This window comes from Agelaius tricolor, unplaced genomic scaffold (genome assembly GCF_023055355.1).
Source record: "Agelaius tricolor isolate 1412-34295 unplaced genomic scaffold, bAgeTri1.0.p SCAF_23, whole genome shotgun sequence".
NCBI classification, from domain to species: domain Eukaryota; kingdom Metazoa; phylum Chordata; class Aves; order Passeriformes; family Icteridae; genus Agelaius; species Agelaius tricolor.
In genome coordinates, this window is record NW_027269283.1 from 6,561,206 (window position 1) to 6,585,362 (window position 24,157).

Sequence of the window (24,157 nt, forward strand, 5' to 3'; positions counted from 1 at the left end):
GATTTCCACTGGATGAAGGCATGGAGGAGAAAGCTATCCTGGTGTATGTAAAAAACTTCATCTCCCTGCTGGCAATCCTCACAGAAAGGGGCAGTGTTCCATGTCCCATAAATCAGTTTAATCCAGCCCACATGCCCCATCCTAAAATTAACTAAGCAATGTGGAAGCACATGTCCATCCTCTCCACAGAACAGACGAGGGATGGGTGCCTGGGACAGGCAGGAGCTGCAGGCCAAGGCGTCAGCACCCACTGAGGAACGCGAAGATCACTCAATGTCCACGGGAACAACTGCTGCAATGGCTTTGGGATGACAGGTCACTGAAAGGGACAGGTGCCATTGTGCCTGCAGCCACACCAGCTGAGCCAGCCTAGCATTAGGTGACTGAAAACAAGTCACAGAAATCCAGTGAGTTGCAACAGGCAAACAACTAATAATTGGTTCATCATCTCAATTCCCCACCATCACGGCTGAGACAGAAGAGGAGGTTTTTTTTGTTATGGCAAAAGATCCTTCTCCCAGGAGATACTTTGGCTTTGTGACATCTGTGTAAGGCTTCTCTGCACTGCTCCCCATGGGTGTGACAGGGACATGGCCTGCCCAGGGCACATGTGGCTGTCACCACTCCTGTGTCAGTGTATGACCACCCCAGGGAGGCCTCTACACAGGGAACTTAAATCTAACCTCGATAAATAAAACCAAATGTTTATTTACACCAAAGAATTCCAACACTGGATCTTTCACATATGAAGGACAAAGTATATATACACAGCAAGGGGTAGCAGGGCTGTAACAAGGGTGCTTTTCAGTTGTCAATGATAATATTTGTCCACAATTACTGATCTACCATTTCAGTTTAAGTTAACGTCTCCTGGCTCCTTCCTCTCAGTGCATATTTACAAGACTGTGAGGTAACTGGTATTCTCACCACATGGCACGTGAGGGAGGGGATGGTGGGTGAAGATGTGGGATCGGACTTGGCGCAGTCTGATTTTTCCAGCTTTAAGTAGCCACCAGCTCGAAACCTATAGAAACAATTTAAAAACAATATACCCAATAACAAATTAATTCCAGAGATCCAAGCCAAGCAATGGCTGGAAGAACCCTCCACGAGAAAGGGGCTGACGAGAGCAGGGCTTACTCTACAGGAGCACCTGTCTCAGGAGGTGCCAAGGACTCCAACTGGATCAGTAACTTCATTTTTAAGACTAAAATTACATGCAAGGGGTGAGTTAGCATTCTGGTTGACTCCTAAGGAGACATTATCCAATCCAATTAGGGGTTTGGATGCTATCTGCACTTACTCCTTTTAAGCTTATCCCACCTCTCCCTACTGGAATTGTCTCCTCAGTGTACCCTGGCTGGGACATATGCAGGACTTGGGGTTCAAGTAAGTGGTACTTTAAGAATCCCCTCCCCTGCCTCATGAAGACTTGGTTTGGTAGTCTCTGGAGAACAGCACAATCCCCCAAGGCTTGTGGAGGAATAATGGTGGGAACATGAAGAGAAGAGATTTCCAGCAGGATGCAAGAGCTTGGAAATGCTGTTGATTCATCTTTGTTATTACATGAAGAGTTGTTTTGTTGGTGTGTTTGTTTTTTTTTTTTTTGGGAGGGGTGGGGGGGGGGGAAAGAAAAACTGTCCAAGAAGTATTCCATTTGTAGGTATTTTCAGGGAATCCCCTGAGTTACGAAAAGTTCAAGTAAAAAAAGAAAAATCAGCCTATAATAATTTTGTATATAATGACTGAACTACTATAAATCCACAAGCAACAGTTCAGACACGGTGTCTCCAAAGCGTTCATCCCCTCCCTTCCCCTGCCAGGCACGAGCTGCGTCCTGAGGAGAGGTGGAGGGGGAAACCTCTTCCCCACCTGACTCAGCTCAGGCAGCAGGAGACAGAGCCCGTCACTACTGCTGGGCGCCCGCAGCAGCTGGAACCGGCATCCCCAGGGTGGTGGTGGCAGAGATGACGGGGGAGCCTGCTAGAGGTCCAAGGGGTGAAGGTGTTGGCACTGAAGAAATCCCTGGAAGAGAGAGGTAAGCAGGAATTAGAGTGAAAACAGCACACTGCCATCCAGGACAGCTTCTGAAGCCAAGCGGGAGCTTTGTGGGTCAGTTACGTTTTCAGAGCTGCCAAAATAATTAAAGAGAGAAAAGATCTGTCACTATTCTCTGCAGCTCTGGGAAGGGCACAGATTTGCACACCCCTCAGTGTAACTGATGGGCAGAGATGTGGCAGGATCACAGAATGGTTTGGATTGGAAGGAACCCTAAAGCTCCTCTTCTCCAACCCCCCAGCCACCTTCCACTAGACCAGGTTGCCCCAAATCCTGTTCAACCTGGCCCTTAAACAATTCCAGGGATCTGACAGCCACAGCTTCTCTAGGCAGCCTGTGCCAGTGGACTGTCCTTCAAGCTGCTGCCAGAAAATCAACTGCAAAGAGCTTCTTAAAATGAAACCAGAAAAACAGGTCAGGCTGCCCAAGGCCTTACTTATCAGACTCTCCCACCCACTTTGCAGCTCTTCTTGCCCTTGTCCCCAGTTCTGGGAGATGACCCAACACCGCCCTCCCTGCCTGCTGAACTCTCCCTCCCGAGTCCTCCCACCCAACCCACATATGGAAATGCTTCAGCAGCCCAAGCACCAAGAGAGTTGGCAGAACTGACCTGACATCATGCTCGCACTGCTGACAGGAGTGCTGCCACCCGCCATGGTGGACGAGCCCATCCGAGCCTGGTCTTTCACAATGGGGTCTAGGAAGAGCACACTACCAGTAAGTGCTGTGTTGCCAGAGAGCTGCTGAGGCACACAGACTGCCTGTGGCCTCTGTGCTCAGCCACTCCTGGCACTCTGCCTGTGCCAAACAACATCAACCACCATCTATTGAAATACAGACATTTCCACCAATGCCACTCAAGAAGGTACCAAGGTCATGTGATATCAGGGAAAATCAGCTAAATGATGTGATTTGGGGTTCAGCAGGACTATCTGACAGGAAAAGACAAAGGTTATTATGGCAAAGTTGATCTTTCTGTGCTAAGCAACTGTGTAATTGCAGAAAGCCAAACCCAGAATACAGGTGCAGCAAGCAGAAAGATTATCATTGATTACAATCATGTGTCATGTCCCTGCATACATCTTACATCTCTGTGAGCTGTCAGGTGTGTCACTAGAACCTGTCACCCATGAGATGATCACAACTTACTAACTCTTGATTTTCAGCTGCATGTAAATAAGGCTCTCATCTGAACAGGGGCAACTCCTTCCTGCCTCCCAGGCCTTCTGTGTCAGACAAGGGAATTCCAAACTTTGCTGAGCTCAGCACTATGTCTATCTTTTTGTGAACACAAGTTAATGAACTGTTTGTCCAGCTCTCACATTCCAAGCTATTGGCTTCTCAAATGCTCATACTTGAAAAACATTTCCCTGGGATTTTTCCAACAGGTGTAACACAGATCAACAGTCTGTTAATTACACGAGTCCCTTCAGCAGCAGCTAAAAAAACCCCAAAACCAAACTACTCGAGCAAATATTGACATTCTGCCTTGTTGCAGCTGCTTCAAACCCCTAGATATCAATATCTGTGAAAAACAGCAACCACTTAAAAGCATTTACTAGTGAAAGTAACATTTTTGCTTGCAAAATTAAGACCTGAATATAGCAGTAGCTAAGCAATTTAGCAACAGAAGGAGTTAAAACACCTGTTTATCAACAAACCAGAATTCTCTGGGTTTATTCAAACAGAGGAATCCATGCACACTTGCAGAAAGCAACCCCAAATCACATGAGTTAGCTGACTTTCCTTGATATTACTTGCTGATTCATGGGCCTGACACAGGCACCCAACACTGATTCCTTGGCTGGTGGAGGTGGCACACAGAGACTAGCAGCCTCAGCTCCAGCACAAATATTTGCAGACCAGGCTTATCATTGTTGCCATTCTCAGCTCCCATCTGCACAAGGCATGGGAACAGAGATTTCCCAGAGGGAGAACTCTCAGGACAGCAGCTGATACTTACAGAAGTAGGGGTGTTCCATGGCTTCTCTTGCTGTGAGTCGTGACTGGTGATCATATCGCAGCAGCTTGTCTAAGAAATCCAGAGCTTCTGGACTCACCAGGTGTTGGTTCTCACTGTGGACAAAGCGCTCCCATCGCTTACGGGAGTGTCTGCAGGAAAACAGACCCAAATCAGGCCAGCCAGGGGACAGTGATGCCAAAACTCATTTTCTTAAGGAGCAAGAGCTGTGACAGATGTCCAGCCCTGAGGGAGGCCACTGCTCCGTGCAGCAGCCACGGGACTGAGACATTCCAGAAGATGAAGCAGTGTCACTGTGTCTCCACGCGGTGGCACAGCAGTCACAGCCCCAGCACAGCCACCTCGGCCACCTCAGCCCCTGCATGGCCCTGCCATGACCCCAGACAGCATCAGGACTAATGCTCAGAATGGATTACAGGCCTAGAATTGCAGGTTCTGTCATCTCTTCTGCACCCAACATGAGTTCCTTAAATTTTAGTCCTACTATGAGGAGAAAAAAAAAATATAAATTCCATCTTTAGCAGCACCTGACTTTCTGCACTCTAATGCTGAGAAACATCATTTTGTTTTTTCCCCTCCAGACTGAAGAGAGCATTTGCCCTTCATGCTTTCTGCTCCAGTAGCTCCTTTATTGCCTGAATGACATTTAAAAATCTTTCCTCAGGTCCATTTCCATATAAAGGACTATGGAAAGCACTGGCAAAAGGGACCAAAGGCACAATGTGTCAGTTCTCCAGAATCCTGGCTCTGATTTCTCCCACAAATTTTTGTTCATTTCAAGGTCTGTTGACAAAGCTGTAACTGTCTGGATCTACCAAAGAGACTCCAGACCTTGGCTCACCTGCCCAAAATGTCATTGAAACGTGGATCCAGCTCAATGTTGTATTTGTCAATGTAGTCATACAGATCTTCTGTCCCCAGAACCTTGGCTATCCTCACCAGCTGGGAACAAACACAAAAACAAGTCACTGCTGTGAAGGTATGATAATACCAGAGCCTGCATGAAGATATAGCAGCACAATCCCATGGGAGCTGGAACCTGATCCCAGCAGTATGAATCAGAGGCCACAGGGTCAGCCTGTGGCTCTGGCTTCCCCAGCCACACAGTCCCAGGCATCAGGAACATGCCTCCACTCACAGCTGGAGCTCAGTACCCCAAGGCAGCCAGGAGGGAGCCACAGACCCTAAAATCTCTAAAACCTGAGACCTTGCAACACTATCTTCCTTAGTAGCACGAAAATATTCAGAACCAACAGAGGGGAAGGCAAGAGTAACTGGTAAAAAAAGAAACTCTGGATCTTGCATGTGAAAGGTGAAGCACCACCCCAGAGAGCTCCAGAATAAAGGTTTGAGAATAGAAGGTCCCTGTTCCAGAATATTTGCATGGCAGTCACATGCTGAGCATGTGATAAAAGTTTAAAAATAAAAATTTTGGCCCAAAGGCAACACATCAAAGATTTCAGAATCTGTATAAAGCTGTACCAAATTCTACCAAGTTTCTATATAGAGTGGGGGGAGAGTGAGTAGTGGCAGGGGCTTTCCACATAACATAACCTCAGGAATAGTCAAACTATGTACTAGAACACACCAGCCTTAATATAACTATTTCTACAGCTTTTCTCAGACACCTACTGAGGAGCTCCTAAGTACAAAGCTCTATAAATCCATTTCTATTTAATTGGTTACATAATCTTGCACGCTTGAGAAAAGGAATGTGGCTTCAAACTGAGCTAAGAAGCCATTAGAGAAAGGCTTAAAAATTCTCAGGATGACTCGATAGAAGCCTAAGCAGGAAATCTTCATGGTGCTAAAAGAACAGACATTGTACATGACCAGCTCTCACCTGATCATAGTTGTCATGGCCATGGAAAAATGGCTCCTTTCGGAATATCATACTAGCCAACATGCAACCCAAGCTCCACATATCCAGACTGTAATCATACATCTGTACAAAACCAGAAGGACAATTCAATTTCTAATGAATTAAGCAGAACAGACCTCCAAAACTAACAGGGTTCCCCCACCCCGCCAAGGTGATATGAACACAGCCATGTCATGCTGGAAACAAACTGAACTATCTTCATGTATCTTCATCCCTAAACCACTGCTCAGCTCAGTGTTCCAGTTACTCAAACTGGGATACAGCAATTAGCAGGACAGCAGGTATCCTAATTCCATCCCTGTCTGCCAGGATATTAAAAATCAGAGCTTTCTTCTATTTTCACTGCAGACTCCAATGTTATAAACCACTGACAAATGTGTGTTGGGAAAGGAAGCATTGGAACAAACAACAAAAGGTGTGGACTCCCCAGGGTCCATGGACAGGTGAGGATGTGTTTTTTTTCCAGAACCAGCATGGTCTGAAAGTCACCAGGAACACTGTGATTTCCATAATGCAAACTGCCATCAGATAAGGGCATGCTTTTATAGCTTAATTTAGAAGTTCATGCAGTACTTGCTGTTCCCACAGGGGCTTTGTTTCATTCCTGTACCTTACTGCAAACACAGCCTTGCTAAAAAAATATTCAACATTTGTATTCCAAGATCCATAATGATAGTTCTGCAGCTCTTCCTCAGGTCCTGAGACTACTCATTTCTTTCATTCAGTGGCTTTATGGCCACTGCTTTCTGCCATACATTTTGGAACAGACTGTCTTTAGCTTCAGCTCTGTAGACATCTGAATTTTGGGTTTATTACCTTGAAATGGCACTGACTTTCCATATCAAAGTCAGTAAGAAGTCCTAGTAACTCTTACCTGATAATCTACAAGAAGTTCAGGTCCTTTGAAATATCTGGAAGCCACTCTGACATTGTACTCCTGGCCAGGGTGATAGAATTCAGCCAAACCCCAGTCTATTAGTCTAAGCTAAAAATGGTAGAAAACAAAGAAAAAAGGCTCAAGGGATGCTCCAGCTTACCACTGGCTGAATGACACTGCTGAACTTAGTATGAAGTTAATTTATAAGTCTTCCATTTTCAATTAATTTGATCAGAGTGTCTGGTTACATATTCTCCCCAAACCCATATCACCAAGCAGACTAAATAAAACACCTCTCCTTACAACCCTGCCTGAGGGTTACATGTGACCAGGTAAAGCCTCAGAAAGCAGCACAATATTCTCATTTTACATTTGTCCACACCATTAGAGCAGAGTCTTCCTCAAAGAGGTCTGCTAGTACCACTACACAGGAGTACCCAAAAGGGATCCCAGTTTGCCAAAAGAAAAGCAGGACCCTGCCCTGCCCCCCAGCCAGCCCACACTACCTTTCTGTGCTCATGGTCAATCATGACATTGTGAGGTTTGACATCTCTGTGCATGATTCCCATGCTATGGCAGTAATCTAGAGCCTGCAGGTGAAAGGAAACAGATGCTGGAGTCACAAGAATGTGTCAAGTTAACCATATTCAAAAGTATTTCCACACACATCAAATCTAACTAGATGACAGGACTGTCCAATGTTAGATCCTGGACTAGACTCACTGATCACAGAAAATGCTTCTAGAGCCCCCTCCCAAAGGGAGGTCCCAGCAGCACAAGTGTCTTTAGTTTACTTCATGTGCTTCCTCATAAAAATTGGAATTTCAGAGTCTCTAAGAGCATAGTTACTAGGCACTAATGATCACACAAGCCCCCTTTCTCCAGACTCCTAAGGAGAAATTATTTAGTTCAGAAGAATGGATGAAAACATTTGACTCACATTATATCTGAGCACAAACCCAGCCAGTAACAGCTCACAGGTTTCTTTTTTCAGAGGCTACATGTACTCCTGATTTAGAATTTTAAGGTATCTCAATATAACAAAATGCTGAAAAACAGATACTGACTTGATATTTTTCTGCCCAATTTTTCCATGGACTCTCCTTCCCTTAGTGATATGATGTCACTATCACCAGTGACATGAGAACCATCTCTACAGGATTAGCTGAGAGTAAATACTAGAAAGAAACCAACAAAACAGCGAAACATCAACTTACCTTCAAAATCTCATACATGTAGAATCGAATATCATAATCTGTTAATGTCTGGTATAATTGCTGTGGGACACAAACACATCATGTCAGTGTTCAACATCGAAAAAACCCCTGTTCTGGGCTGCTGGCATTCTCCAAACCCATCTGAAGGTATAAACCAAGTTTCTCAAGTTACTCTGATCCCACACCTGACTCTGTTCCTCTCCCTTTGCAAATCCCATACATAGTTTACTTCCAGCTCTGCTCAGACAGCACATCCTGGCCCTGTCACTATCTCGCTCTGGTTGTACCCACCCAGCACAAGCACGATGGATGGCACTGCACAGCTTTTCTTCTTCTGAGGCAGGTCAGTATGAAGGGACAATGAAACATTTAAATCCCCATTCCCAGGAGTATGGAAGGCCACAGAAACAGCCGTCCACATTTAAATAGGTTCCAATAAATAGTTGTATACATAAATGCCAAATGCCTCAAAACCACAGGCACTGATGGGCCACAAGGTAACAGATTCACTTGCTCCCAAGGTTAAATACCTCTTGGAACCTGCATTCTCATCTTGTAACTTTTGTGGCAAAATGGTACTGATGGGCTAATTACAAAGTTCTGTCCCAAATGCATTTACCTTTAAAAGCATTTCCTGTGCTGGAAGGAAATGCCCATCCTATGTACTTGCCCTTCCCCAGAAAGTATGAGTGGTTTTCAAACACCAAAAAACGAGAGAAGTCACATCTCACACTGTACCTTAAAGTCTGTGTTGTTTACGTGTTCAAAAACCAGAGCGGGTGTTCGAGACTGAAAGAGAAAAAAAGTATTCAGCCATGTTAAGTTATGTTTCCACTTAGGATAATGAATTGCATCTTTTTTTTCTACAAAAACTACACAAAATCCCTCTGCCTTGGACATATTTATGATTCCCCTCAGACAGACAGAGCAGAGCCTAAGCCCACAGCCTCCAGCAGCACTGTTTGCAGAGCGAATTAACTTGTCTCAGCTCGCTGGTATCTCTTCCTCACAGAGTGAGGGGCTGCAGGGACCTGTGGGGGAAGGGCCCTCTAAAAGAAGTTTATCAGATTAAGAGCTGATCTGATCAGTCAATTCAAAAGCAGGATTTAAGAGCAGGGGAAAACAAAAAGCCAGGTCAGAGCTGAAATCAAACAGAGCAACTTCCCCCATAACCCCAGTGTACCCCCGAGTCTCCCTTACTCACCACAGGATCTTTTACTATATCTGCAAGAGTGATTATATTGGGACCGCCTCGCAAGTTCTCTAAGATCTTGATTTCACGCTTGATTTTCTTCTTTTTAACAGGCTGAAGAATAAAAACCCAAAGTGTAAGATAAAGCCCTGCAGTAAAGTGAGGCTAATAGCTCAACAGCCAGATGACAACACCCAGGTGACTGCAGATCAGCAGAATATATTGAAACATTTGCAATTTAACCTGAGTATGCATCACACCAGTAAAGGCTCAAATATCTGCTGTCTCCTTTCTAACCACACAATCCTGACAGCTACAGACAATAACTCCAAGTGAAGGAGAGGCTGGAAGATGGCATTTAAAAAAAAAAAAAACAACAACTCTCTGAACATAATCTGATAGACCAAGAGGAAATGGCCTCAAGTAATGCCAGGAAAAAATTTCTTCATAGAAAGGGTTGTCAATACCTGGAACAGGCTGCTCCAGTGGTGAGGACACCATCCTTGAATAGATTTAGAAGATGTGGCACCTGGGGACATGAATGCTGGGGTGTTGGCTGGACTTGATGATCTTTGAGTGATTTTCCAACCCAAACAGTTCTGTGATACTCCAAGACTTCTTAACTGGCATGTGGCAAATGTTTAACTATGAGAAGCCTATGGGCTATTGGAGGGTCACTAAATGAAGGTCAAGGCCGTGACAGCCTGCCAGGACACCAGCACTTAGAGAAGCTGAGAATTTTAGTAGTAGTCAGCTGCTGAAACGTTTAGTTCCAAGTAAAAAGGTGTTGCACATCAGGGCTTCTTTAAGACAGAGCCTAATTCCTTACAGGCAGAGATCTGACTTAACTGCAGGGCTTATATCAGGAGGCTCAAACCCATGGCCTGTTTCATTGAGTGACATTCCAAAGCCAGGCTTTAAGGATTTCAGTTTTAGAACATCAAAAAGCCCTTTCTGGCCTCCTGATCACCTCAAGACAGATTTTATCTTTTGCCCAATCCCCAGCTCACCTTGAGAATTTTAACAACTACTTTTTCATTATTTGTAATGTTGATGGCTTCAAATACTTCACTGTATTTGCCTCGGCCTAATTTTCGAACTAGCTGGTAGTCATCTTGATTTCTGCGAAGAGAAAAGGTTAGAGTTCCAAAGGGCTCAGTCATTTCCATCATCATTTATAAACTGCTCCTTAACACTCAATCACTGCCTAACTTCACAGACAAAGGGGATCAACTAGTGCCTTACCTCTCCTGAACTGGATGATTTAAGAACTACGAGAGAAACAGGGAACTTCTATTTGCCAAAGACAGATTCAATCCAAAAGTATGGATTGAAAGCCCAACTATGTATTTCAGCATTAGCAAACTTGAACTATCCTTTCTCTCTATATTTGGAAGCTCCGTTTTTCCTTGTATAATGCTGGTAAAATTCAACAAAGCCAGTAGGAGGAAAAATCTAAGTGCAAGGTTGTTTAAAAACAGTCTGGGCACAAAGCAGCACTTATGCTCAGACCAATGTGTACATTCCAGAAACTGGGAACTGCACAGCTGAGGGCAGAACTCTGTCTGGGCCCTCCACATCCCAGCAGGAACGCAGAGCTATGAAGCTGCCTCCACTGCTGTCTGATTCTGGGACACTTTAGTCATGAGCTCAATTTAGACACCTCTTTCCTTCAAAGAGAGGCAGCCATGTCTTTCCCAGGCACTTGCAGAGAGCTGAGCAACAAGTCATAAAATAGCATGTACCTATTTAAGTCTGTGGAGTTTCTTCACTTATCCAAGTCAGCAGCAACTTCAGTTTGAAAGTCTTTTCATTTCTTTTCAGCCCTGCACTCAAGGACTGTTTGGATTGTTTCAGAAATAGATTTTCTTCCCTCTGAAAGGGGATGTTTCTCTACTACCTGGCAAAACTTCTTCAAACTTTTAAGGAAGCTGCTATAAATGTTCTCCCACAACTGGGAATTTAAAAGTTTGATAAGAAATATTTTTCTTAAGAGAAGTTGTGATCCTTTCCCTTGCCATCTGCCAAGAAGCGTGAAAAAGCCTCATGCAGCACAGTTGCCTGAACTCCCCAAATACCACTAGGCAGGCTCCACAGGGACTGCTCCTGGTGTAGGGACATGCAGAGGCAGCCCAGACTTACCCCCACTCAACCACGTGAGACTCATAGTCCCAGTACTCCCGGGGTCTGTGTGTGTTCACATCCGTGTAAACTCTGGCCCTGCTCGGCACGGGTCCCGACATATCAGACAGCTTGGCAGGCGGAAGCGAGATGTGAAATCAGAGGCGACCTGCTCTGCAGTGCTGACAGAGGAGAAAGGCCTCAGATTCCTCCACCTGCAGACAGAACATCAACCACAGGTTAAATTCTCAAGGTACTTCAAAAGTATTTAAGTTAATCATTAAAAGCTGCTGCAAAGGCCGGAGCCTGCCCAGCCACAGGCCTGGGATTTCTTGAAAGCCATTCGTCTGCTCTCCTTCACACAGGACTGGCCCCTAGCAAACCAATGTGCTGACCTGGTAATTTTCAGCACCTTGTTTCCAGCTGCTGGTTGTGGAGGTAACTTTCCAAAGGAAAGAATGCCATGTGCTCTCTATCTGCAGACAGATCCCCTCCTTTCGACTCCAGACTGAAACCAACAGCTACAGGCTGCAGTCTCACCCCATCACAAGTCTTGGGCCGTCCAATGTAACAAAATCAATTCTGCTGGGATGGAAACCAGCTTTAGTCACAACTTCCTACAGTCAAAGCATTAAATCTGACTGTCCAAAAGACAGCAGCATCTGTGTTGGATTATGATGCTTTATTCAAACATGAAAGAAATGCACTGCTGTGAGGGTCTGAAGATGTTCCTTTGCATTCTGGTTGCCCAAAGTACCTTCAATCCTTCCTCCTTCCAAGGCAATTTTTGCAAAGCTTCTGATAAGTTTTATCAGTATTGAGACTGGTCAAAACCACTCAAAAGAAAGTTCCTTTGTAAAGTTGTATATCAGTGACAAACACTGTATCTTTATCCTATATGTCTGAATACTTTATCATCCAGATCTGAATATTTAGGACAGCAGTAACTCACTACAGTTCTGTATCAATATTGTCCTACCCAAGATAAATGTGGTGCCTTTACATTCTCAAATCTTTCACAAGGGGAAAATGTTTAAATACAAGAATCCCCTTGTCAGCTTTTGAAATAACTTACAAGCAAGGGAGCTGTATTGGAGCAGGGAACAGCATTGTTTGGTGTGTAGCAGCACGTGGCAGGGCCATCCAGCCCTGGGTATGTGCTCAAACAGTGGGCAACACTGTTATCTAAACTAATACACTTATTTGCTGTGCCAATCTTATCCCTTCAGAGAAAATGGGCAACTGCCAGCCTGCAGAAGGAAGTAACAGCCCCATTAATCACACATTAATGAGAAAGACCAAGAAATCTGCTTGGAGCACTTGGCTTAAGCTACTAGGGCACGTCACAAGAGAAGAAAACTCTAGAAGCAAAATCCTGCTCTACAGGCAGAGTCCTGTTGTTTATTTGAGGTCTGCAGCACTTCAGCTCCTGTGAGGACCCAGCAAGACCCACTGGCTGTGAAGGTGGTGGAGGACCTGGGGGACACAAGTCTGATGTCCTTCACTGTGTCACACAACCTGACCAGCAGCTGGTCCTGCTTCCAGAGGCAGAAGAGCATGCAAGGGCTCTCTGACATGGACAAAGCCTCCTTGGGTGGGACAGGGCTCAGCACTGGGATATTTTTTGACCTACTGACACACAAATGGTGTTGGTGGCAGCTTCAGGTAGACAGGGTTGCAGTAATCCAGTCCAAAGGGTAAACAGGGACACAGCACTATCCCAAAATCCAATATGGAAAAGTGACTGAGGCCTTAGCCCCATAAAAGAAGGATGAGGCACTTCAGCTGCGTGTCCAGCTAATGGAAGAATATGTAGCATTCCTCAAAATATAATAAGTCTATTCCTAGATAAAATGCTAGTCCTCTCACAAAATACAATTTCAGAAGATGAGGCAGCAATCATCTAAGACCTCAAAGCATTTATGTGGCATGACTCAGACACTTAGAAATTAGATGTCCCCAGGCATTACTAGAGCATGCAAGTTTACTAGAACAGTTTAGTAGAGTGAAATTTATTAGATTTCAAAGTTCAATCACTATGTTTGTGTTTCTTCTCACTCCCTGTCCTTCTGGCAGGAGATGCACTGGCCCATTTCCTCTGCCCAATACTCCTTGTGAAGGAATTAACTGAATTTATACATGTCTTAGATGACTTAGCAATTTTAATTTTTAAGCACAATCCAGTATAAATAAAGCACACGTGACTGCTCCCCTCACCCAACTTAGCAAGATCAGTTTCAGCACAAAAAAAAAAAGAAAAATCAATCACATTATCTAAAGATAGATCAAATTTCACAGTGGCTATTTTTTGTCACGTAGCTCTAGCCTAGCTCAAGCAGCACATTGTAACAGGCTGTTCAGAGAAAGGCTTTTTCAGGAAATCATCAACTGCAGCTTCTAAGAATGGCACACAATGTCTATTTACGAGGGTAGGTATTATTGTCTACTATTCTTTACACAGGAAGGGGAGAGAATCTGCACAGATAACTAAATTTTAAAGCAAACAGACTTACAGACATACACAAACTTACCCTGCCTGAAAGCTGCTCACTCTCTGCTCAAAACTGCCAAGGAATTTGTATAGATTTTTGCCTTCAGTGCCCCTGGAGGGGGATTATTTTGCACTGGATCCAAGCTCCTTGGCAGAAGGGAATGACACAAATAAGGACAGATAATGGGGACAGGTGTTGACATGCAAGCATCAGTTGAGCCTGCAGTTTTAAAGCAGAAAAATCTACAGCATGAGCAGCGATTGCACCTAGAGAAGTGCCCTGAGCTTGTTATAAAGGATAAGTTCTATTTCTGCAGAATCCAAACAAATTTTCTCATTTATTAATTCCTGCATTGATGACAGGATGATAGAAAAATTTATATTGGGAGAGTCTGTTCAACATCACCTAATCAAAGTAGATGTGGTGAGATCAGGGTCCAGTGTAGCCTTATGCATCTCCAGAAACAACATTAAAATTTTAATTTCTCTGGTAGAGAAGTCTTTAACTAGGAAACAACCACGAGCTTTTAGGCAATGTACCAGAGGTCACAAAGAGAGGAAGACAAAGCTCCCAGCCACAGCCTGCCATGCTGTTCACTGCCAAGGCCTGCGTGTGCAAGGACACAGAGCAGGGCTCCTCAATCAGCCCCTGTGGTGACACCCCTTGGACAGATAGCACCCAAAAGGGCTCACATGACAGCTACAGCAAAGGAACACCACGCCAAAGTTTCACTGTTGGCTTCTCCCACACAGGCCTGTCCTCAAAAATGCCGTTGGAGTATTAACAAACTGATAATTAGCTGATTTCTTACGCAGCAGACTTATCAAGAGGAGCCCTGCTCATCCCAGACAAGAACAGAGCCAAACACAGCTCCTGTCCTGCTGACAGACTCCAGGAGAGTATCCAGAGCCCCAGCCCAGAGACAAATAATTGTGCTGCCACCATATAGGGATTTTTTAATTGGAAGGCCTACTAATTAAAAAAGATCAGTTCTTAAAAGATGGAATTCTTCTAACAGTAGCCTGTTGTCTGAACAGCTTGGCAAGCTTAGATATTTTGTGTCTAAAGTTCAATAAAACGGTAAAAAGCCTCTCAGTGTTCTCTTCGACTCTGATTTTTAAAACATTTCAATCTAAACCAGTTACAAATCCCCTCATTTTTAAAAAGGGATGTTATCATCCTTACAATGCGCTCTAATTCTAAAGGCATCCCTATAGGGAATTTGATATTTTGTGAAGGATCCATACTTCCAGCACCTACTCCAATTAGTACAGGAATTTCCTACACCCTCTGTCCTTCCAGATGCATGCACTTAGAGCAAGTAGCAACAAAACACAGTTAAGAAATCCATGCAGATTAGTTTCTGAGAAACACACCTACTTTGCCCCTAGTAAAATTTGCCTTTTTTTTTTCCCCCAGAATAACTGAGATACCGGAATGATTTTTTTTCTCCTTTTAAATGGAAATGTTCTTGGCATGGAACTTCTCTCAAGCAATTACTCATTCAGAATTTAAAACCTATGAAGTTGTCCCAGTATGATGCAGCACTTATACAGGCTCCCAGTGAGCTGAAAGCCAAGAGCTTCCCAGAAGACTGGTGTCCCAAGGAATTCACAAGTGCTATCCGAGTGATGACCTTTGTGGATAAGGTTTGGAGTATAAATAATGTACCCAAGAACACAAACACTGCTTGACACTGGCTTCCCTGTGGATTGCTGTTAACAGCATGCCTTGCCCTCAGTGTGAACACTCTATTGCCAGGAAGATCCAAGTTCATCCAGAGAGAGTGGAGTGAGCCCAGAAAATCTTGTTCAACATCACATAAACCTGGTTATTCCCAATGACCCACCTGAACTCTGCTTCAGTGAGCCCACAGCAGTCCCAAAGGAGCAAAACAGGCCCTGAACTGCAGCAAGCTGAACTCAAAGAGCCAAGAAAACATTTCTGTAGCTTTATGAATTCCAGAGAAGCTCACCTTCCTCTCGAGGAGAAAGCAAAGTGGACAGATTGGCCAAACAGGTCTAGAGACTTTCCTCTCACTTCTACTTTCCCCACGTAAGCTCATTACAGTGGTGATTGTGCCAGCCTAAGACTGTAAACAGGCTGAGACAGCAGCGGGTTTGTTGTGAGAGAAGAAAAGCTCTGTCAGTGGAGAAGAGCAGAATTACAGCACAGAGTCTGGAATCGAAAGGTTATTCCCCTTCTTTTATCTACAACTGCAAGCAAGATGTTACCTTTCACAGCAGAAAGCTTAAACCCAGCCTCTGAAATCATGAGTGTAAAATGTGATTTGGTAGGGTAAGCAAGAATTACAATTATCAGATAAAATTGTTGATGATTTCCTTCACACAGCCCTGTAATCCTCCCAGGGAAGCGCACTTGCTCCTTCAGAGTTTGGAGAATATCTAATACTGGAAAAACACTGAAATTAAAAAATCAAGACATGCCTAAATATTACAGTACTGCCTGTTGGCAGTCAACATCAATCAACATTCAGCTTACTTTTAAAAGAAATAATAGTAATCAACTCCATTAAAAAATATGCTCTATCTCACAAAAGAAACCTGATTTCTATGTTCTCATGATGCTGAAACTTCAGCAATACAAGTACGGAACAAATGACCTCCAGAAGTCCCTTGCAACCTATATTTTTCTATGATTTTACAGCTAAAATAGAAACAAGCCTGGATTAACAAAATTGACATTTTATATCCTTTCCTGAAGATCATTTTCCTACTAAAGGGACAACATCGACAGAAAAGCAGATTTTAAAATTTGAGTTTAAAAAAAAAGCTTAGGTTCGAAATCAAACTTTTTTCTGTTTTGTTTCTGGGTATTGTTTTGGAACAGCACAGTCTGATTTAACTGCATTTTCCACTAAAATTATTTTCCAGATTTCTTTTAAATAGCTGGTTGTGTCCGACTGTAGAGAAATAACAAATGGTAACGTAATGACCTCAACATTCCCTTAAAAAAGAAACATGAACTGTTGTAATTAATTCAAAACAAGACATGGCCAGTCTGCAAGGAAGGCAGTTGACAGGTTTAGTTATACTGGAAGAAACATCTTGGAGTAATTTTGCATTAGAAACATCCTAAATTTAGATTGGCTCTTCCTACATCAGCTCCACTGATTCCTCTCTGAATTCCTCACGATTCCTGCCAATGAAGAATTCATCCTCTGTAATGAGGATCACAATCTATATGGAAGCCACAGGAATGGTTTTACTGTAACTCCATGTTTTATGATACTCTTCACAGTCTTGGGGCAAACTTCACTGTCCCACTTTCCCACCTCGGGAAGCAGCGTGTAACATGTCTGTCACCCTCCAGGGTGCCCTGGCAGTGGCTCTGGTGCCACACACTCTCCTGGCAGAAGGTCTGTCATGCTTTGTCTTCCTTTTCATTCAGATCTCTAACAGCTGAATTTTAGCAGAGCTCACACAAACCCTCTATGGGTCTCCAGCATCTCAGCCTGGTTGGGCACCTGTCCTTTGCCAAATATCAGTACTGGCAACAGCACATGGACTGGGGCAGAACACTGGGATCACCTCCAGCAGCAGTGACAGGCATTCTATGCAGACAATTCCCCAAGATCATGAACACTATTATTTTCAGAGCTAAGTTAGTCAACAGCACATGGAGCAAAGGGAAAGACCCCAAAACACAAAGACCCCAAAGCTGACCTTGGATGAGGCCATGTAGCCACAGAGGGCAGCAACATCAGCAAGACACCCAAGCCCCTGCAGCTGAGTGCAGGCTCTGCCTCTTTCCCATGCCTGCAGCTTCTGCCACCGCTCCCAGCACCCATAAACCCTGAGGATATCCTCACTGCCAGTGCCAAGGACTCCTGACACAGCCCGATAAAAATGGCTGCAACATAACCAGGCACTGCCAAACCAACTTGTCTGCACACACACACCAAACAGAAACCAACGACAAAACTCTTCTGCTTGCACCTCTTCCCCAAACTGACAGTTCAGGCTGAGCAGGGAGTGCAGGAAAGGCAGGGGGATTTTCTTTGGAGGAATATCCCTCCAGGTCTGCCCTAAAGCCAAAGCAATATTTCAACAGGAAGCAGTTCCTTTTTCTTCCAAGAGCAGTAACAAAACAATCTCCTACTGCTGGAGCTTTGGACAGGATTCCAGTTACCAAAACTACAGTTTCTGGGACCCCAGCAACACCAGGGAACTCTTCCTGGAGGCTCACAAAGGGGAATGTTTCAGCAGCACTATGGGCTGACATCAGGTTCCACTGGCAGCATCCTCTGGAAAGTTCTACCTCCCTAATTGCTGCTAAGTGACACAGTTGTTTTCCTCATTAATTAGTAGGCACATAGTACTGCCAGGACAATCATTCAGCTGATTTGGCTCCTATGGGTCATGTACAGAGAGGGATTTAGGCAGAACTCAGAAAACTGACCTGTACCAACCATCTGTAAAAGTTACAGAGTTTTAATTGATCTGATCATGCAACTCCTAGAGGCAGGAACAATTAACAGAGCCAAAGGATAAACCAGAGGACACTGCCTGTAACTATTTCTTCAGGAAATCCCTGTGATCAGCTGTTCCATGGAGCAGGCAATGCACTACAAACCATCTCCAACCCTCAGCCAGCATCGAGCAGGCTCAGCAAGAGGCACTCGGTGCAAACCCCTGCCAGCAAGTGAAGCTCTGACATAACTCTCTAAAAATTTATCATTATTAACACAAGATGAAACTAGCTACCACCATTCCAAGAATCAAATGGAAAAAAAACCCCAGCTATTAAACTCCAGCAATCAGCACTCTCCTTCACACCTTACAAGCCCCCAGTAAAGCCATTGTGCCAGAACTTGTAACTTAATTTGTAAGCTCAGTTGAAATTAATCTAGATGCTGCAGAGTGAGGAAAAAGCCCTCTTTTTCCTTCTGGAGTACAACCAAGAGTGGAAGAAAGGCTGGAATTCAACAGCACATTGGTAACAGATAGAGAAACCTGTGAAAAAGGCTGCAAGAGAAGGAACACTGCAGGAGCTCTTGCTTTTCTAGACTGGAAATTAATTTGTTGTGCGCGTCCACGCTCATCCATTTTCTGAACACTAAAAATAAAGACTTTCTGACAACTCACACGCACATGTGCAAATATGCTCTGAGAAAATGCCTTCTCCAAAGGCTTTGGTAACAACAGGGAGAGGCACCTTTTCAGCTCCCTGGACACACAAGAGGATTTGGGGCCACTTCTTCCCACCACAGGAGGACCTTTCCCACCCAGAGAAAGCAAGTTCTGGCACGTAATGCTGTATTAGCACGCTGGATTCTCCCTGAACTTGGCTTAATTAAAAGAGGACTAATTTAGCCTTTGGTTGTTCCAGAAGGTGCAAGGGCAGAGCCTACTTCTCTGCAAAAACAGAGTGAGTAACTTCAATTTTCTAGGTCTGCTGTTAACACTTCAGACTATCCACTTCAGACTAACACTGCAGCCAAACTCCTGCCTTGACTCAAAGTTGTTTTCCATCTAGCACAAAATTTATTCACCACTCACACGAAATAAACTGCCACAATATGATGCAGCCATTACATAGGCAGGAGCTGGACAGCCTGCTTTAGAAACCACCTCTCTGTAAACGGTAATATTAATTAAAAAATAGAACTCAGTAAGGAGGACATAACCTAAATCTCAGAACTCAACTCTGTGGAAAATTAAAATTATTGAAGTTGTAACCTTCCAAATGTGAGTCGGTGGTGGTACCAAGTCCACAAAGAACTCCAACCTTCCCTTCTGCTTTTCAGCTTCCCAAAGCAGTAGCATGAAATGGTAATAAATGGTAATAAAACCATTTGTCCAGAACAGTGTTAAAACAGGAGCAGATGAGACTTGGGCCAGACTCATGTTGCTGCTTCTCTACTGGACTTCTAACCAGAAAACATCCATGAACCACTGATCCCATGAGCACATCAACAATCCCACTTCTCATCAATCTTCCCCACCAATATGTAAGTTTGGCACCTTGATGGAAAAAGGGACCAAAAACCAGCTTGGAAAAACTCTACATTCAGCAACAGCACTAACACCAGCTCAAAAAGCTGCAGCCTCCTCTTCCAAGCACTTTTTTCAGGTTCAAAGGAGAACTCCCTTTCTCCAATTACATTCTGTAAATTCCAGGGAAGTCAGCTCTTGGAAGCCCCTGGAAGGAGATATCCAAGCTTAGAAAAATTATTCAAGAGCTGTCTTGCAACAAATGTTTGTAGCCAGACTAAGTCAAGGCAGTGTTTCCTGATCTTAAAATCTTGGGGTTTTTTTCCCCTCTCAAGACCCTTATGGGACAATAAGATCTAAGATAGCAACAATCTCATGCAAAGAGTTCTAAAACAGATATCTTAATGTAAGCAATTCCATAATGGAGGAACGGTGGAGGTGACAGGTCTGGTAACCCAGAAATAAATCCCTGCCTCTTCAGAAATGTGACACTAAATTAATCACACCACCACAATGTCACCCATTTGCTTCTCCTGTCTTCCTTTCCCTTATTCCTCAGAGGACATGAGGAAAGACAAAGAGAAAATTAGTTCTGTAAGGAGAAAATGGAGAAGAACTGAAATGGAAGTGTAAGGACACCCACCATTTAATAAAATTGGGAAAAGCTGGGTACCATGTCCCTTTCATCAGAGCAAAAAGTTTCTTTCTCTACAACTCCACAAATCTATAACCACCTTTCAACATCCTTTAAACCCCGAGATTCCTACTTCCAACACATTTCATGCTGATGAACCTAATCTGCATTACTTGAAAATGCCCCAAATATCAAACTCTAAATATTCCCATGTCTCACTGTCAGGAAATGGCATTTTACCAAGTCAATTCCTAATCCCAGGTTTGCATCTTCATTCTCACATCTCACCAGCTTTTTTCAAGCAAACAAGTACCATTAACTGCCCCTGCACAAACCTCAGCAACCTTAATGTCATGCAACATCCCATGATCCAATTTCCTCCACGTTTGCTAGAACCTACTGCCAATTTTAGCATCACTTTTCCAAAGAGCCATATTCCCAACATCCAACAAGCCTCACTTTCCCTCCATCTATGAACCCAAGAACCCTGCCAAACAAAGAAAACCTGTTCTGACCCTCCCACTTGGAAGTGTCTGCTTTCTCCTCCAACATCTCCCTCTCACCACATCTGCCCATGCTCCGTGCCTCATCCCCTCACCCAGGCACACCACCCAGGTCTTCAGCTGCATGAGTTTTTGCTTCTTTGCTGCAGCCAAAGCCAAGACTGTGCTCCCTTCCTTAACCCTGCTGTAGGCAGCAGCTGACTGGCCAAGCTCTGTGCTCTGAGTGCAGGACATGCACACCCAACTCTGCCACCACACACACTGGGAACAAGACAGCAAATTTCACTAACCACAGAAATTATGTTACCAGGTATTGACATAAATCACTAGAGAAAGCTGAAATAATGGAGACTTCTCCCCATTGGCAAGATGAAAGGAAAAGATCACTGCCTACCACCAAAGATGGACATTCTTCATGCTCAGGGAAAGGTCTGGCCCTCTACAACTACAATTGTACAATGTCTGGCCCTTTACAATTACAATTTACCTTCCCTGTCTGGAGTCATCCAAAGAGAACAGGGATTGCAGCCACAAGGCACAGGCTGAGTGCAGAGCCTGCCCTGCACCTGGGACCAGACATCCCAATCCCAATTTCCATCCTCCAGTTACAGACACAGTGCCTGTGCTCTAGGAAATGGAACATTACCCTAATCCCAGTTTTAGGGATAATTAAGGAACTGACAAAGCTTCACACTTTCCCCAAATCTTGCCTTGAGTCTCCCCAAGCTCACTCTCTCATCTCCTAGCAGAAACTTTGCCCTTTTCTACATCACACCAAACCAGCAACCACATGATGAGCGACTCCTCTGCCCCAGCTGATGATGCACCCAGAATCCACCCTGGATTCACATCCAACACCCAGGCTGGCTGGCAGGATGGCACAAGCCCCAACTCAGAGTCTGAATAATTTGAGCAATTCTGTTTCAGAAAAGAGAGTGTGTTCAAAGAACAAAGAAATCACTCCAAGCCCCAAGCAGAAGTGCTGGGTGTCCACTTGCTCTCCTCTGAACAGCTGCCACTGTGCCCAGTCCCATCTGGCAGGGGCTCTTCCCAACCCATTTGTGGAGTGCATCCGGGATCGAGCCCCCATGAGGAGCCAGGTGAGCACATGGCACAGCCCTCTCTCTCCAGGGACATGTGGCCAGTCTCAAAGCCTGGCACCAGGGTCAGTGCAAGAGCAGCTACCCAAGGCCCCAGCCCAGGGTCAGGTTTGAGCAACACAAATCCCAAATCATGAGACCCCTCTCAGGGGTACCAGGGCTGGAACTGACCCACAAAGAACATCGAGGCCAACTCCTGGCCCTGCACAGACACCCCAGCAATCCCACCCTGTGCCTGAGAATCATGTCCAAGTGCTCCTTGAACTCTGTCAGGCTTGGGGCCATTACCACTGCCCTGGGGAGCCTGTTTCAGTCTCCATCCATCCTCTGGGTGAAAAACCTTTTCCTAATATCCAACCTAAACCACCTGCACACAGCTCCATGTCACCCCCCCAGGGCCTGCAACCGATCACCAGAGACCACAGATCAGAGCCTGCCCCTCCACTTTGCTTGAATATTCACAATCCAAACTTTATTGGTTTTACCCAAAAACCTCAGTAAGAAAAAAAATTAAGTGATCTGACACACATGGGGTTCCATAATCTTATCTTACCCCTCTCTTACAAACCACATTTTACCAACAGACACGCTGCTCTCGGTCCCAAGGCACAATTAACTAAATTACAGCGAGGGCAAGACTGACCACCACTGCTTCCACAGACTGGTGTGGAAAACCGTGAGAACGACCTTCCCCTCCACCCAGAAAGGCCCAGAACGGAGTCCCTGCGCAGCCGGGGGTGGCAGCGAGCACTAACAGGCCTTTCCATGCCCCTCCGCATCTCCCCGCTTCTCCGGGCAGGGCGGGGAAGAGGCAAAATCGAGCAATTTAAGTAAATAACACCTACACGGCCCGAAGGTGCGAGCTGGGAGAGCTGGGGGAGGGGACGGCTCCCGTTCCGCGGGGCTCTGCCCTTCCTGCGCGGCCGAGGGCGGCCCCGCACCGGGCTGGGGGCAGCGGGGCGGCCCCTCCACAGCCCCTGCCCGCTCCCCCCGGGGACTCGGAGCCCCTCCGAGGGCAGAGGGCGGTGGGCCGTGCCCTTTCCGCCGCACCGGACCCGCCCGCTCTGCCCGCTCCCCCTCAGCGCCGCCGCGGCCCCACTCTCCTAAGGGGCAGCCGCGGCCCCCCGGCCCACACCGCGCCCGCGGCGGGGGGGCGGAGGAGCTCAGGAGGCGCAGCGGCGCCTCCCCCCCGCCGCCCGCTCCGCCCGCCGCCGCCGCGGGACCCCGCTTGGGCGCCGGAGCCGCCGGTACCTGGCGCGGCCGCTACCGCCGCCGCCGCCGCCGCACACAGACAATATGGCGGAGGCACAAGGCTCGGCCGCCGCCGCAGGGACCAGAGCGAGGCGCGCCGGAAACGGAAATCGCGCGGGCCCCGCCACGCGCCGCGGGGGCGTGCGCAGGGAAGGGTGGAGCACGCCGCGGGGGGCTATGGGAGTTGTAGTCCACAGTGGTGGCGGCGGTGTGCGAAGGGCGCGGGTTTGTTCCCGCTCCGTGTCCAGGTGTGTCCCCGTGAACCGCGGGAAGGTGGCGGGGTCCGCGTCGGCCTCCGCAGCGCCGCCGGGAGGCCCGACCGTGAGCGGTGGCCGCTTGGGCCCAGTACCTCTGCGTGGCTGTGTGCGGGACCCGCCGCCAGGGGGCGACTGTAGCCTGTGGAGGTGGCCCGGTACCGGCGCTGCCCCCGGCCCCTCCATCGGCCCCGGTACCGGTCCTTGCCCCGGTCCTTCTCAAGCCCTTCCACGGTCCTGTCCCCGCCGTTCTTCAGCCTTTCTCTGGCCCTTCTATCAGCACTTTCGCAGCCCTTCCACCGGCCCAGCCCCGGCCCTCCCAGACCCCGGGGCTGCCGCAGAGCGCTGGGGTCCCGCCCGGGCTGTGGGCGCTGTTCATGGAAGGGGCTTATCCCTCTGCTGAGCCGGCAGTCGGGCCAGCAACCAGGCTAAACCTTGACCTAGTCCAGCGCCCCGTGACCTTCTCTCCCTGCCTTTCACCTTTTTAGCCCAATTTCTTGCCGTGCAGCCCAGGACATCACTTTTCCCCCAAAGGACTGGCTGGAGCGAATGGTCCACAGACCCATCTGGCACAGGCTGAGCTGGGGGAGACCCCGAGGTGGGAGGAAAGGCATCCAGGTTCAGCCTGAGGACGAGCA

The 24,157-nt window shown here is 46.2% G+C and overlaps 1 protein-coding gene across 3 annotated transcripts; it reads right to left on the reverse strand.

Moving 5' to 3' along the window:
- Positions 1-684: 684 nt before the first annotated feature.
- Positions 685-23,398, reverse strand: CSNK2A1 (casein kinase 2 alpha 1). Of its 3 annotated transcripts, XM_071447107.1 has the most exons (14): positions 23,266-23,398; positions 11,350-11,543; positions 10,218-10,329; positions 9,220-9,321; positions 8,754-8,804; positions 8,016-8,075; positions 7,305-7,388; positions 6,796-6,906; positions 5,883-5,984; positions 4,881-4,981; positions 4,022-4,170; positions 2,669-2,755; positions 1,873-2,025; positions 685-1,024 (listed from the first exon to the last, which is right to left on the reverse strand). In XM_071447107.1, the coding sequence occupies exons 2-13, from the start codon at positions 11,448-11,450 to the stop codon at positions 1,910-1,912; spliced, it is 1,176 nt and encodes a 391-aa protein (XP_071303208.1). In that variant the 5' UTR covers positions 11,451-11,543; positions 23,266-23,398; the 3' UTR covers positions 685-1,024; positions 1,873-1,909. The 3 variants fall into 3 exon arrangements, with proteins under 3 accessions (XP_071303208.1, XP_071303206.1, XP_071303207.1); XM_071447105.1 differs by having other exon boundaries at positions 685-2,025; XM_071447106.1 differs by lacking the exon at positions 23,266-23,398 and adding an exon at positions 13,860-13,964 and having other exon boundaries at positions 685-2,025.
- Positions 23,399-24,157: the final 759 nt, after the last annotated feature.

Bases quoted from the DNA above. Each gene is read 5' to 3' on its own strand.
- CSNK2A1 (XM_071447107.1), bottom strand. From the start codon at position 11,450: ATGTCGGGACCCGTGCCGAGCAGGGCCAGAGTTTACACGGATGTGAAC. The intron at 8,805-9,219 runs GTGAGTAAGGGA...TTTCTCTTTCAG, and splicing joins ATATAGTAAAAGATCCTGTG to TCTCGAACACCCGCTCTGGT. The intron at 8,076-8,753 runs GTACAGTGTGAG...TGTGTCCCACAG, and splicing joins TAAACAACACAGACTTTAAG to CAATTATACCAGACATTAAC.